The sequence below is a fragment of the Vombatus ursinus genome, unplaced genomic scaffold, assembly GCF_900497805.2.
Source record: "Vombatus ursinus unplaced genomic scaffold, bare-nosed wombat genome assembly UNPS02005286.1, whole genome shotgun sequence".
Lineage (NCBI taxonomy): Eukaryota > Metazoa > Chordata > Mammalia > Diprotodontia > Vombatidae > Vombatus > Vombatus ursinus.
Window position 1 is genome coordinate 4299965 of NW_020945064.1, and position 14330 is coordinate 4314294.

The 14330-nt window shown below is 45.5% G+C and overlaps 1 protein-coding gene across 1 annotated transcript in view; it reads right to left on the bottom strand.

Moving 5' to 3' along the window:
- The window catches only part of CDH3 (cadherin 3), a 47786-nt gene extending 34228 nt beyond the window's left edge, over positions 1 to 13558 (bottom strand). The window contains exons 1-3 of the mRNA XM_027847589.1: positions 13541 to 13558; positions 12891 to 13052; positions 12464 to 12578 (exon numbers count right to left, since the gene is read on the bottom strand). Of these exons, the coding sequence (XP_027703390.1) occupies positions 12464 to 12578; positions 12891 to 13052; positions 13541 to 13543 (280 nt within the window). The 5' untranslated portion in view covers positions 13544 to 13558. The remainder of the gene's footprint in view (positions 1 to 12463; positions 12579 to 12890; positions 13053 to 13540) is intronic.
- Positions 13559 to 14330: the final 772 nt, after the last annotated feature.

Here is a 14330-nt window from a genome sequence, read left to right on the forward strand (position 1 = left end):
TCTCCCAGCTCTACATCAAGACTATTACTTGCTTCTTCTCTATTGTGAGACCCACACCCTGAAGCTCCAGCCTTTTCTGGGGATTTTGAAGATTGAGGAACCAGAGCCATTCATTAGGCATCTGAATGTTCAAAACACCAAAAGGCAGTCTGGCATATGGGGGCAAACAGGGGACTGGGTGAGGGGGTCAAAGGATCTGAATTCTAGCCTCACCAGCTACATGACCTGATTTCCCTTCTCAGAATTTGTAGGATCTAGAGCTCAAAAAGAAGCTTAGAGATCTTCTAGACTAGACCATCCATTTTACAGATGAGGAAACTGAGACCTAGAGAAGCAAATTGACTTGCCCCAAATCACCCAGGGCTAAGTAAGAGGCAGGATCCAAATCCTGTCTCCTGACATCAAACACAGCACCTCCTGCTATAGACCACACTAGCTCCTAGACTGTAAAATGAAGGGAGTTGGCACTTTTGTTGAAAAGGTGGGGGACTCCAGGCATGGAATGTTGCATATTCTGTCCATCAGCTTTGTCAAACTTTTTTTTTCCTTTGAAACAAGAGAAGGCTACTGGAGGGGCTTGGGGGATGTGGAGAAGGGGTATATACAGAAATAACTGGGAGGGAAAAACAAGAGGCCATCAATGAAACTTGAAAAGAAAAAAAATGAAGGGGTGATGTCTAAGATTCTCTCCAGTTCTAAAATTCTGTACTTCCATTTGTTCAGTGCATGATCATGGGGTAGAGCCTCACTGCTCACGTAGGAGGATAGCTGGCCTTTGAAATGTAAGCAGTGGAAAAGTCAAGCCTGGCTGTTACAAGTTGGTTACTTCCTTTTTCTTAATCATTGTGACCATGTTTTGGGGAAGAAAGAAGGGGCCAGGGAGGGGTGTAGTAGAAAAAGGAGAAAGCGGGCAAACTGGGGAGAAGCAGAAGAGAAAAGACGATGGAAAAGTGGAAAGGAGAGGAGAGTCATCCAAAGTCAGATTCTAGCTCATGGATTGTGCCTTTCTATCTGAAATCTGTCTGACCAGAGCCATGACCTCTTTGTGCAAGAGAGGGCTAGAGCCTTCACTCTCCTCCTGACTGCAATGGCGTAGGAAGCCTTGTTTCTCTTAACTGCCCTGCGTGGGATGGGCCAGAGAGACTGATGGGTTTTTTGCTCTCCTCCTGCAGAAACATGATGAGACCTGTCTTGCTTTAAGGCCTTCACAGAGAAGGAAGGTTGGAAACACTGGCCAAAATTTAAGAAGTCTGCCATGGACTTTGAGACCTTAGCTGGGTCCTCACAACTATGAAGGCTCTTCCTTTCCCCCACCTCCCAGGCCCACTGCTTTCTTGCTAATTATGAATAATAGGATTTCAAACCTAAGATAGCCTTATGTGTGTGTGTATATATATATATCACTTGCTAAAGCACTATGCAATGATGTAAGAGAGACTACAAAATTTCCTTGAACTGTGCAGAGGAAGTACTTGGCTTCTCCAGACCCCCAGCCCCAGCCCCAGCCCCACCTACTATGTCAGATTTCACAGAAGTATATCCTGATTGCCTAGATATTCCTACCAGCCCCCCTGGATCTGGGGATTGAGAGAAACATGAGAAGATAATAATAGCATTAATAATAATAACTAACATTTATATAGCACTTTAAGGTTTGCAAAGGAATTTACATGTTATTGTTTCATCTTCTTAACCACCAGGTGAGGTAGGTACCATTATGATTACCATTTTACAGATGAGGAAATTGAAATTGAGTGAAGTTACACTGCTAATAAATGCCTAAGGTAGGATTTGGATTCAGGTCTTCCTGATTCAGAGTCCAGCAGAACAAAAGATTGGCATGGACTCTGACCAGCTACAGGTATGATTCTTCTGCTGACTGGGCATGGCATGTTTGGGGGAATGAGAGACTCAAAGAACTTTTGTATGCAGGGATAGCTAGAGCAGGGAACTTGTGGGTACTCCAGAAACCTTTGTCACCCACCTCCAAGGTTGAAGTGTCCCCTTCAGAGAATGGCGACAGGGACGATGGGAAGTCCAATCCAGAAAAGCCAACATGAGCTTTCCCTGTACTGGGAGGGGCAAGCTGAAGTGGGCATTGGGAGCTACAGAGTGTAGGCTGAGTAATGAGGATGGAACACAACGGAAAGAAAGACCCTCAAAGCCCCTTCGAGGGAAATATACTGCAGAAGCATTAGCTCCAGAGACCGCTGCTGGACGTCGATGGAATAAGGGTTACTCCCCGGCCATTCTGGTTATTTTCTAGGGGCTCTGAGACAAATCTCTTATAATAAGCTTGTAAGTCTTTCGACCCTCTGGGCTACAAAGGGAATTGGTATCCTGGGGGTGCAGCGGGAGTGGGGGTGGGAGCAGGATACCAAATACTTTTGGTTTCAGATTCTGGGGCAGTTGGGGAGTGGCACTAGAGAAGTAAAAAACAATTTTCCCAAAGTGTTCACTTTAGGACAGAGTCTCTGACATCAGTAACAATAACAAGAGTTCACATTTCTCCAAGTTTTCCTAAAGGTCAGGTCTGACCCTGTCATCTCCACCCAATAGTTAATCAATCCAATAGACATTTATTAATAATAACAGTTAACATTTATATAGTACCTACTATGTGCCAGGCAGTCCTCTGCTAAGCACTTTATAATATTATCTCCTTAAAGTGCCTACTATGGGCCAGGCACTCCTCTGCTAAGCGCTGTACAATTATTTTCTCATTAAAGTGCCCACTATGTGCCAGGCACTCTGGTAAGCACTTTATAATATTATCTCCTTAAAGTGCCTACTATGGGCCAGGCACTCTGCTAAGTACTTTATAATATTATCTCCTTAAAGTGCCTACTATGGGCCAGGCACTGGGCTAAGCACTGGGGATACAAAAAGCATGAACTCCAGAGGTTCCCTGTTACCCCCAGGATCAAATCCTCTGGCATATAATGCCCTTCACAAGCCTAGCCCTTCCCTTTCTTCATTTCCCAGTATTCTCACCTCTACACTGCACTGTCTCCCCATGTACAACTACTGGCTTCCTTCAAGACTGAACAAATTCTAGTTTCTCAGGAGGCCTTTCCCCAGCCCTCTCCTCAGTGCTCTCCCTCTAAATCACCTTGTGTTTGCACTATAGATCTATATATTTATCTCTTTCTGCAAACCTGTAAGCATTTTCTGGATGCTAGCTATGATTGTCTCTTCATAGTTATTTGTATATTATCTCCCCCGCCTCCTCCACTCTGAGCTCCTTGAAGGAAGGGATCAGGCTCTTTTGGGGGGGGGGTGACTTTCTTGGTACCCTCAGCACTTATCACGGGACCTGGCACAAGTGTTTGTGAACTGGCTAAAGAATTTTAACATTAATAAAAGTGCCTGGCACATTGTAACTGTTATATAAATGTTAGTTAGTATTATTATTATAGCGTCTTGGACCTGAAGTCAGGAAAACTTGGGTTCAAATACTGCCCTGGACACTTAGTAGTAGTGGAACCTTGGGGGCAAGTCACTTAACCTCTGCCTGCCTCAGTTTCCTCATCTATAAAAAGAGAGGGTTGGGGGGCAGCTAGGTGGCGCAATGGATACAGCACCAGCCCTGAAGTCAGGAGGACCTGAGTTCAAATCCAGCCTCAGACCAAACACTTGACACATACTAGCTGTGTGACCTTGGGCAAGTCACTTAACCCTGATTGCCTCACTAAAAAAAAAAAAAAGAAAGAAAGAAAGAAAGAAAGAAAGAAAGGGTCGAACTTAATGGAATTTAAGATCTCTTCCAGCCCTAAATCTACGATATTATGATAGATCCATTGTACAAGTGAACAAAGTAATTACATTATTATTTATGTAATTATATTATAATATATGAAAATGCTATTATAAATACATAACAAAATATATAAAATCATACTTATATAATATAAAAATAATAATATAATACAATATGCCCTTGGCCACACGATAATAACCAAGTTTACCATTCCTTAGTTTAAAACTTTTTTTCCATAGGAGACAGGTCTTAATTTCTCCAGGACGGTACAACTAGAAACAGACTTCTTAAAGGCGACCCCACACACACAGATGCCCCAAAACACAAATGCCAGTTTTTAGGAGTAACCATGAGACAGACTCCATGTGATTGCACCTAACTCTTATTCTAAGCACAGGGGTCTGGCTCTTCGTCTGTTTGCCGCAGAACTCCGAGCAACCTCAGCTGGGTTCCAAATCCAAAGTGTCAGGGGCCTTGCCCAGTGGCAGCCCTTTTAGACCAGGTCTGAGGCATCCCATCAGTGAAAATAATAGCAGAGGGATGATGGACTTGCTCTCAGTTTCCCATACCCATGCTCCCACCCCCACACTAGAATTCTGCTCCTCCACTCAAATGTCAGCAAATACTCTCTCACGGTGTCCTTGAGGCAAGGGGAGGGGGAGGTAGGAGGGAGCTTTGGGGTTACATTCCAATACCACTCTGGAGGGACAGATATTGGCATGGATGACAAATGCAACTTTAAATAGTTGTCAAGCCGTGGGATCCAGCCTCAACTCCTGACCAGTTACCCTTCTCACCCTACCCCACCCCCTTCCTCCCCAGGTACTACAGTAAGCCCCAGGTTAATAGCTGTTGACCTGTTCTCCCTAGCAATCTGATCCCTGCAGCTGATGGTTCCCAAGATAAGGACAAAATGGCTATAGGGCCCCCCATCCCCAAGCCCAAGAAATGGAATGCACGGGCTTTCATGCTTTAAGTGGAAGGGATGTGATGGGAGTCAGGGGGCCAAGGAGGGCTAGAATTTCAAGTCAAAAGTTAACTATTTCCAACCTTTCCGAATAGTCTCACCTTCTCAGGCCTGGCTTTGGAGAGATAAAAGACTTTGCTTTCATTCTCCCAACTCCCCTTCTATTCTCCAAAGGTCCCTAGTATATCTCAATATTTGACACGCCCAAGACCAGCCTTTTCTATATAAAGTTAATTCATCTCAATAACCTTGGTTTCATTTGTAAAATGAGGGAAGCTGAACTCCATGGCATCTCAGATCCTTTCTACCTTGAAACCTCCAGAGCTGTAAACAGTTGAGGTTGTAGGACTCGTACCAGAGCCCTTTACTGGCATCTCTGCTACTGTGGTGGGTAGCGCCAGGTGACTAATGGGGGGAGAGGAAATGAAAACACTAGCCTGAAGTGAAGGACAAGTCAGTGGGTGGGTGTAGACAAAAAGCAACAGCTAAGCCAGCCTGGGACAATTAAGGCTGTTTAGCGCTATTAAAGACCTCAAGAGATGGTATGGGAAAAGCATATAACTTCAGGGAACCAGTTTAATCTCTCCGCTTGTCCAAACCACAAAGCTATTGACTTTGAAGCTCTGGCTGCTAGTGGCCAAGAACGATCCCAAGTAAAGAATGTATTCTTGTATTTAAAATCTAAATTCTAACTCTAAAATGTTCCCTAGAGAACATCTAATGGGAGATGGGACCCTGGTTCTTAACATTTTGTATGTCACAGAACTCTTTGGGAGTTTGCTAAAGCCCCTTCGAAGGATCACATTTTTAAGTGCACAAAATAAAACACTTAGGATTACAAAGGAAACCAATTATATTGAAATAGTTATCAAATTTTTTGTTTTTTAAAATTCACAGATCCTAGGTTAAAAACTTCTGATGTGGTCTGACCTCCTGTTTCATAAATAAGGAAACTGAAGGCCAGCAAAATGAATGGGTTTGCCCAGGTCACCTAGCTGGTTAGCAACAGCTTTTGGCCTAGAATCCAAGGTCTCTAGAATCTAGCAAAGTGGTCTTTGTTCTGTACCAGACTGCCTGGACCATCTTTAGTGGAAGAGGCCCAAAAGGGCCAGGAAAAGCTATGCTAGCCACCTCCCTTCACCTCTGACTCCCCATTTGGACACTAAGGAACAAGAGACGCTGAACATTTAAGTAGGTAGGTCTTTTCTCCTAAATACTATGATTGAGTGAGAGAGCAGAGACCTTCCCAGAAACACTAACAAAACAGCCCTTTTCTCCAGATAACATCTCACTTAGGAAATTTCTTTTTTCCCTGAAAAGAAACATCCAAGACCACTTGAGAATGAGAATGACTTTTCTTCTTTAGGGAAAGTTCTGGGAATTCTTATTAATGTCCCATCACAAGTTGCAAGTAATGGTTACATTGTCCTAAAGGCAAGATGGCACCTTCAGCATAAACAGGGACCTGAACACACACCCTTGGGGAGAAGGGGGTGGGGTAGAGATAGGCAAAGTCAGAATGTTTTGTAGACTTGGGCAAAAAAATAAATCTACACAGCCAGACGAAACTAGAGGCAGAAACCCTGAAACTACTTCTTAGCACATGGCCCTGGGCCAGGAGGCACATAGAAAAAAAACATTAAAAATTCATCCTTTGCTAATCAGACCACAGCTCTCTGAATGGAGATAATTTGTCCTCAGTACCAAATACTCTGAAATGAAATAATGTCAGAGAAAAAACCACTCTCTCTGCCTCCCCATCTTCCTATATAACTCTTACGATAATAACCAATATTTAGTTAAAATTTTTAAAGTTTGCAAAATGCTTTAGCATTTTGAACCTTGAAACCACCCTAGGAGGTAGGTAGTAGAGAGGTATCATTAGCTCTGTTTGAGGTTCTAACAGGACAAGCAACTTGCCCAGGGTCACATAGCTAGCAATAAGTCCAACAGGGGATTTATAGCCAGGTCTTCCTAGAGTGCTCAGTCTCATTGACCTTGATCAAGAACAACAAATCAAAATTAAAAAAAAAAAAAGAATGTTAAAAAGTGTCTTCATATATAATTAGGAAAAAATAAAATATTGCTAAAAATAGAATAAAAAATCTTCCTAAGGAGAATTGGGATTTGGGAGTCCTAAATTTTACCCTTTCGGTGATAAAGATAAAATCACAATCCAAGGGCCCACTTCAATGGGGGCCAGTACTCTACCCATTATACTACAGGGCCTCTTTTATGTAGGCTCCGACTCATGCCCCAGCTTCAGAAGTTCCGGAGAAACTCCTTCCTTTCTTTCCCAATGGGAAATGAAGGGCACCCAGGATTCGGTAGCTTAGAAACAGGAAACCCTGCAATGGGGCGGGAAGGGAGACCAGAGGTTTGGGACCTGTTCCCAGAGGCACTGATTCATGATGAGACAGGAAGGAGTTTAGAGCAATCAACAGCACTGCTGCTGAAAAGCATGACTTTCCCATGGCAAAGCTATAGAACGATGCCTTCTAAGGTGTGGTCTCCTACATGGCAGATTTATGGCGCTCAAAATTACTCTTGTGTTAAAAATTCAGACTGGGCAGCAAATGCATCTTCAAGCCATCCAGCATGGCAAGGCAGACTTCATATTCCAGGGGGGCTTTGGAAGAACCACTTGGAAGCTCCCTTCCTGTTCTTAGGACTGGAGGCCTCTGGCCAAATACAGTTGTGCTCAATGATAATGCACTAACCCAATGTTGGCGGGCCAACCAGCCCAGGCAGGAGCCACTGTTCAGCACCATCAATAAAAGGCTTTTTTTTTTTAAACTGTCATTATGAAAAATTTCCTTGGAGTTACCCTCTGACTTGGTGAGATAATATTTTGAGTCTATCAAAAGACATATTACTCAGAGTACTAATCAATTCAGATCAGCTTTCCTCCTTCTGGCTTGTTTCAAGGGCTTTAATATATATAGCTCTGGTCACTCCACGTCTACCTTAACAGCCTACCAGAATTCACTGCCTTCATTGCCCTCTGCTCTCTCTGAGTCCCCTTATAGATGTAGGGACAAGTACCTGCCTCTAGATTCATGATCTTAACTTCACCAATCAAATCTCAGTAACTCAACAGTAGCGTAGAAGGGACAGTTCATTACGAACCCTGGGAATAGGTGGTTTTACTTAGACCCTAGTCCAAGTGGAACCTAGAACTCCCAACCCCTCTTCTGCTTAGGAAATTTATAACTAACTATTCCTGATCTGGATCAGTGAGAATTGTACACTCAGGGAGAGCTTTATTTCTAGAGATTCTCTTCTTAAAGAAGACTCTCTTCTTGAAAAACAAAATACACCGCCAGCCTGCTTTCTTCCTTCCCAACACAAGTACCTTGAGACCCAGGATTCTTTCTTCCCCCTCCGAGACCCTACCTTCAGAAAAAGACAAATTCATTCATACTAAGTTGTCAATGACTGGTTAGGATCCCGGTGCTAACCTTCTGACTTCTGCTCTGTTTTCAAAAGTGCTGTCTGCCAAGACCCTTGCGGGGGTCCCAGGATCAAAACTAGTTTCATAATAATGCTGACCTCATTTGCCTATTAAAATACTCCTCCCTATTCCAACTATATATCTGTGAGGCTAGATTTTCTTTACATACTTCAACCACGACAACACATCAGTATGAGTCTGGATTTTCTTCATATACTTCAACCAAAACTACATTTAAAAAATCCAAATTTAATACAGAAGCAAATATGTAAATCCAGCTATCCCTTCTATTAAGCCAGACATTAGAGAGATTTGGAAAAATATCTAAAATGATAGCACTCTTCTCACTAAATTTTAATTGGGAAAAATTATTTTTATTTAAAATATTTTTATTTATGTTAACATATAATAGTTTTATTACTGTTAATTTTAAATGAATTAATAGATCTTTTAAAAATTTATCTGTTTTATTTTCTAATAAAGTAAATAGTGATCATACCCACACAAACAAAAGCTCTTCGAGTTCCTCAATAATTTTTAAGAGAGTAAAGGGACCTCAAAGTTTGAGAATTACTGCTTAACAGAAAAAAATGAATTTTTTAATTAAAAAAGTTCAGGGATCTGTAAGCAGGCCAGTGGGAGAAGAAAGTTCCCTGTACTCCAGACAGAGGAAGCATAGGATTTGGAAGAAAACTTTGGCTATCACCTAGTCCAAGCTCTTTGAATTCTAATTTCTATGCTCCCACTTTATGCTTTTTTGGGGGGGGAGAGGGAGAGAAGAGGTTTGGGGGAGGGAAGCTAGGGAGATAAAAAACAGGATCACAGCAGTTAAAGGGCTTTTGAAAATAAGAAACACCATACAAATGCAAGGTATTATTATACTAGAGAAGGCTTTTAGCTCAATTTGTGGAACAAAGGTGGCATGTGTAGCCTCCAGGCTACCAGGAACCAAAGAATTTATTCCACCTCACTTGCTAGAAGGGTAACAGGTGAGCTTTTCAGAGCCAAATTGAGAACTCAAGCTTTCTCTATGCTTTCATAATCACTTTGAACTAGGAATAGGCTGTCCTAACCAGTGAGTCCAAGTACAGTTAGTTAATTAACTAGTTGGCAACATAATAGGAGTTGAAAGAACATGGGCATAGAATTGAGGGGAGCAGAGTTCTTCATACACGACCTTGAGAAAGTCACTTATCTCAGGTCTTTGTTTCCCCTTATTAGTGAAATGGAGAGTTTGGACAGATCAGTAATGAAAAGGATCCCCACCTTGTACCTAGTAGAGAGGCAGTGTAGCCTAATGAATAGAGTACCACACTTGACCACAGGAAGACCTGTTCCCAACTGTGACCACAGAGTAAGTTACTTAACATGAGCTTCAAGCAAATCCCAAAGATTTATCTGCTAAGAAACAGATGCAGAGATCCTTGGTTTTTGTTCCTAAGTGCTCTGATGAAAAAACTTAGAATCCTGTTCTATTAACCAAATAAGCAACTTCTTGATTCAAAATGATCCTGAGTAGTCGCTGGTCTTTTCCTTCACAAAAAGTCTAGTATATGACGTGCTTTCAGGTTGCAGCTAGGTTGGGGCAAAGCTGTTTCTAGGATCACCCAGAATTCCACCAGAATCCCAGCGTGGGTGCCGAGGAGAAGTTAAGGTAAGGGGGAGTGAATCCAGCTTACTGGCTGGACAAGTCTTTGTTTTATTGCAAAGCTGTTTTCCTGGCAGCTGGTACCCATTTCACTACCACAAACCAGACAATTAAGAAAACCGTATTTCCTCCAAAGGTATAAAATGCCTGACGTGATTGGGAGGTTCTCTCCAGCACAAACCTCTCCCTCCCTCACTAAGCCAAGTGTGAAATGTACCCTTCTCCTCCTCCTCCTCCCAGCAGTCTCAAACTTCAAATTGTAGGAAGAGACCATTATCCAAATCCTTCCTGCTGGTGCATAATGAAGATAAGGCAGGTAGATAAAGCATGGGGCTCTACTAGGAGACTGCAGCACACTCCCTGGTACTTCTATGGACAAAAAAATAAAAATTAAAATTAAAAAAAAAAAAAAAACAAACTCAACCCGAGGACCCAATCTGCAGCTCTGAACAGGGATTTGGCAAAGCCTTAGACTGGTTAGCAATAAAGCTTCCATGGGGAGCCGGAATTTGATTTGGGACGTTGCCCAAGTTAACATTTTACAGGTTGGCGTGGTTACAGTTTGTTAGCCCGCCAGTAATAAGCCTGCACTCAAGAATTCAAAGTTTATGAGGCATGGCCTCTTAATGCCTTTCCTCTGGACCCCACAGCAGAGGGTTTAGAGAACTTTTCTAGCAAGGGTGTTAATTGTTCTGACAATCTGCTAAGTTATTTAGGGAAAGGCTTGCAAAGACTCAAAAGGCTTGCAGTTGAATGTTTTAGAAGACAAAGGATATATTCATTCTGATCTCTCCTACATAGGGCACCCACGAAAACCAGTCATATTTTAGCTGCCAGAAGCATCAGAGCATCTGAAACCAGCTTTGCTACTGTGTGACCTTGGGTGACTTTGATTCTCTTGTCTGGACCTTGGTTTCCTCTTCAGTAAAATGCAACACGTCCTGCCACCACTACCTCAACCTACCTCAGCACTCTTATGGGAGAAGCTCTTGGCAAAACTTCAAGTGTTACAGAATTGTGAATTATTATTAAAATGAATAGATGGTTTCTGAGGTCGAGTTTCCTTCCCCAGCTTTTTGGAACTTAGAAAAATCCTACGCAAGTTGCTTCTCTGGAACAAGGTGCAGGAAGGGAGAGACAGGAACACTGAAGGCAACGTGGTATAACAGCTCTCTAGATTTGGAATCAGTTGAGCTAGGTTAAAATCCCAACTAAGTCACCTACCACCCCTATGATCTCGTTCAAGTCATCAGCTTAGAGGTTTCTTTCTCTGTAAAATAAGCCAGTTGGAATAGAGATGGCCCCTAAGTCCCTTTCAGCTCTAAATCTATGAATACAAATTCCAAAAGAAGAAGCCAACACTGTAAGTCCAAACCAGAAGAAAGAACAATTTCAATTCCCTGGTGATTCTCAGCACCAGGGCTGACCTCCCCTCCGGTCCACAAGCTTTCTGCCATCCTTCGATTCCAGCTTTGTACTAGGTATGAGTGACCCAGTAACTACTGGGAGATCAAACGTGTGCTTTGATCTCCAGTTCTTTACATTAACCACTCTTACCAGGCAAGCCCTCCCCCAGAAACCTTCCAGACCCTTTGCTATTTACATAACATGACCAAACTATAGCCACTGGAGGGGTCTGCTGGGTGAGTAATAGCTTTCACCCTGGCCCAGAGAGAGGTGTCCTGTTGCAAAAGTTTCCAAGGATGGCTTTGGGTGAGAAGTCACTCCAGCAAGGGTAGGGTTAAAAGTGCATTCCAGCTGCTGGGGAAGGAGGGGGTGCAGAGAGCAGAAACAGACCTCCTCTGTTTCAAACACAATGTACATTTCACAAAGCCCCGGCCCCCATTTGTGGCAATTAGGAGCCTAGTAGGGGAGCCTGGCTGTGCTCATCCCCACACCTGCACTTTGGGTCTGCGCCCGCCCCTGGAGGCTGCGAAAGGAATGTTGGGCAGAGCTGCCCGAGCCAGACCCCGAGGGCGAGGCAAAGATAAACCGTTTCCTCCGCAGAGGATCAAAGCCCAAAAAGGTTCAGCTCAGGCCCACGCCGGGCTGTCCTGGGCTAAAGCCAATGCCTGGAAGAGCTACCCAGGGACGGGGGTGGGCTGGAGGGATTACGGGGGTCGGGAAGAGAGAGGGCACAGACCTTGGAAGCTGGTAAGGGCACTTTACAAAGGAAACAGACTGCCCCGAGGTGTTCCCCTAGTTGGGGGAGAAAGGCTTTGCCCCCGGGGTGCAACGGTCAGAGCCAAAGCGGTGGCTCCAGGGCCCCCCTCTAGAGCAGTTCTTACTCTCCACTCTGGGGGGCAGGAAGAGCTGGAACCGGAGACTTACTTTCCCCAGTGTCTGGTTCTTACTCTCCGCCCCGCCCCCCCCAACCCTAAGCAGCAGAGAGGGCAGGAAGGGGCTGACAGCAGCCACCTCCCAGGGGCGGAGTCCCGGGAGCTTTGTCCAAGGCAAGAGCGAAGAGTCAACATGTTCTTCCCTACATCTCCACCCCTGGGGCACCTGTGCCAGGTGTGAAGGAGGTCCCACTCACACCCTACCCCCCTTCCCCATCCTCGGACTGCGTCTGGTGAAGGTCCAGGTCCCATTCTGGCTATGCATCAGGAGGGGGTGAGGGGTGGTGGTTCTTACCTTGCCCCAGTTCCTGGCCTGGCTCCAGCCGCGTCTGTCCAACAGCGAAGGTGACCTCGGTCTCCCCGAAGCCCTCCCGGCATGGCTCGGACTCCGCGTAAAGAGCCCCGCAAAACTGTGTTGGGGGGGAAGGGCAGAAATTAGAGCCCAATCCAGGCTCCCCAAACTACACTCCTCAGTTAGCACCCCCGGCCTCTTCTCATCCCCTCGACCCCCCCTCCGCCTTTTGGGTTGCCCCTAGCCCCCATAGGTTCCCGACCTTCCTTAGCTCCCCGAGGCTCTTGGGAGCCCCCACCCCCAGGCTCTTTCCTATGACTGTTTCCGAAGGAGCTGGGCGCCTCGATGGGGGCCCCCCTGGGGGTAGCGCCCTCCAGTCCACGAGGGAAGAGCCTCCCCAGCCGGGCTAAGGGATAGCAGCTTTCTTTACCTGGAGGAGGACGAACAGGAAGCCGCCCTGGGTGAAAAGCCTCATGGTGAGAGAGAGGAGGCGCGGCGGGCACTCCAGAGTCGTCCCGAAGGCTCCGCACCCCGCCGAGGAGTCAGGATGCGCACCCCACGACCGCGCTCCAGCTCTCAGCAGCAGCGAGGGCTACGAGGAGAAGGAGGGAACCAGGTAAGCGCCCAGGCGCGTGCTGATTGGCCCAGCCCCTCGAGGCCCCGCCCCCAGCTGGAGGGGCCCGCAGGTGGGGCCCCAGCTCGGGGGGCTGGCGCGGGGGCGGGGGCCAGGCGTTGGACGGAGAAAGCTGTAGAGCAGCTCGCCCTAAAGACCCTCCCAGTGGTCCCCTTCTGGGTCCCCAGGGCCACCACCTGGGTCTCCAGGGAGAGGGGCGGGATGCTCGGCCCTTCGTCAGGCTCCCAGCAGCCTCGCCTGCTGAAAGACGTAACTTGCTAAACCCTGGAGAGGCGCCTAGGATGAAAGGAGAGGGAGGAGAGCTAGGCTTAGGCAGCAGAGTAGACCCATTCATCCCACGCTGGGCGGCGTGGATTCTCCGAGGTCTTTCAGTCCCGTAGCCATCCAGAGCTCTGAGGAGGCACCAGCGAGTGCTCCACTCCCTCCCCCCCCACCTCTAAACTGACCATCCTGGCTCCCCAGACTCCCGAAGTGAGGCCAGTGTGGGATTAACGCTGCGCCAGTAACACGATCGCTGGAGAAACCATCGAATCCAACGCCTTCGTTCTACACTGACGCTCACAGAGACGTAATTTGCCCATGGTCATTAGGCTAGGGGAGCCAGCAGAGAAGGGATTAGAACCCAGGCCTCCTGGCTCCAAAGCCAGTGCTCTTTCGATTGGAGAATGGCTTAACAAGTTATGATAGATGAATGTAAGGAATATGATAGTACTATAAGAAATGATGAAAGGGACGGTTTCAGAGAAAGCTGGGAAGACTTCTATGAGTGAAGAGAACAGAATCGGAGCGATCCAGTAACGACTTCGAGAGACCCAAGAACTCGGATCAGGATCAGCCGGGATTTCTAAAGCATGATGAAGCATATTGCCTACCTCCTGCCAGAGAGGTGATAGACTCGAGATGTGGAAGTAGACATACATTTTCAGACGTGGCCAGTGTGGGGCTTTGTTTTGCTGGACTATGCATATTTATTTGCTAGGGTTTTGTTTTTCTTTATTTCAATGGGGGAGGGGAAAAGAAGAAGAGGGGGAGGGATCAGGGTTGCCAAACAAAAAGAAAGAATAGAGAGAGAATCGTTGAAGCATTTTTTTTTAAAAAAATGCACAGGGGAGAACAGAAGTCCAGAAAGAATCACAGACAAGCAGGACAGCTTTGAAAGTTACATGTTGAATTTATACTATGTATTATTTATATTATTAATTTTATATTAATATTTATTTAATATACTTTAAAAGA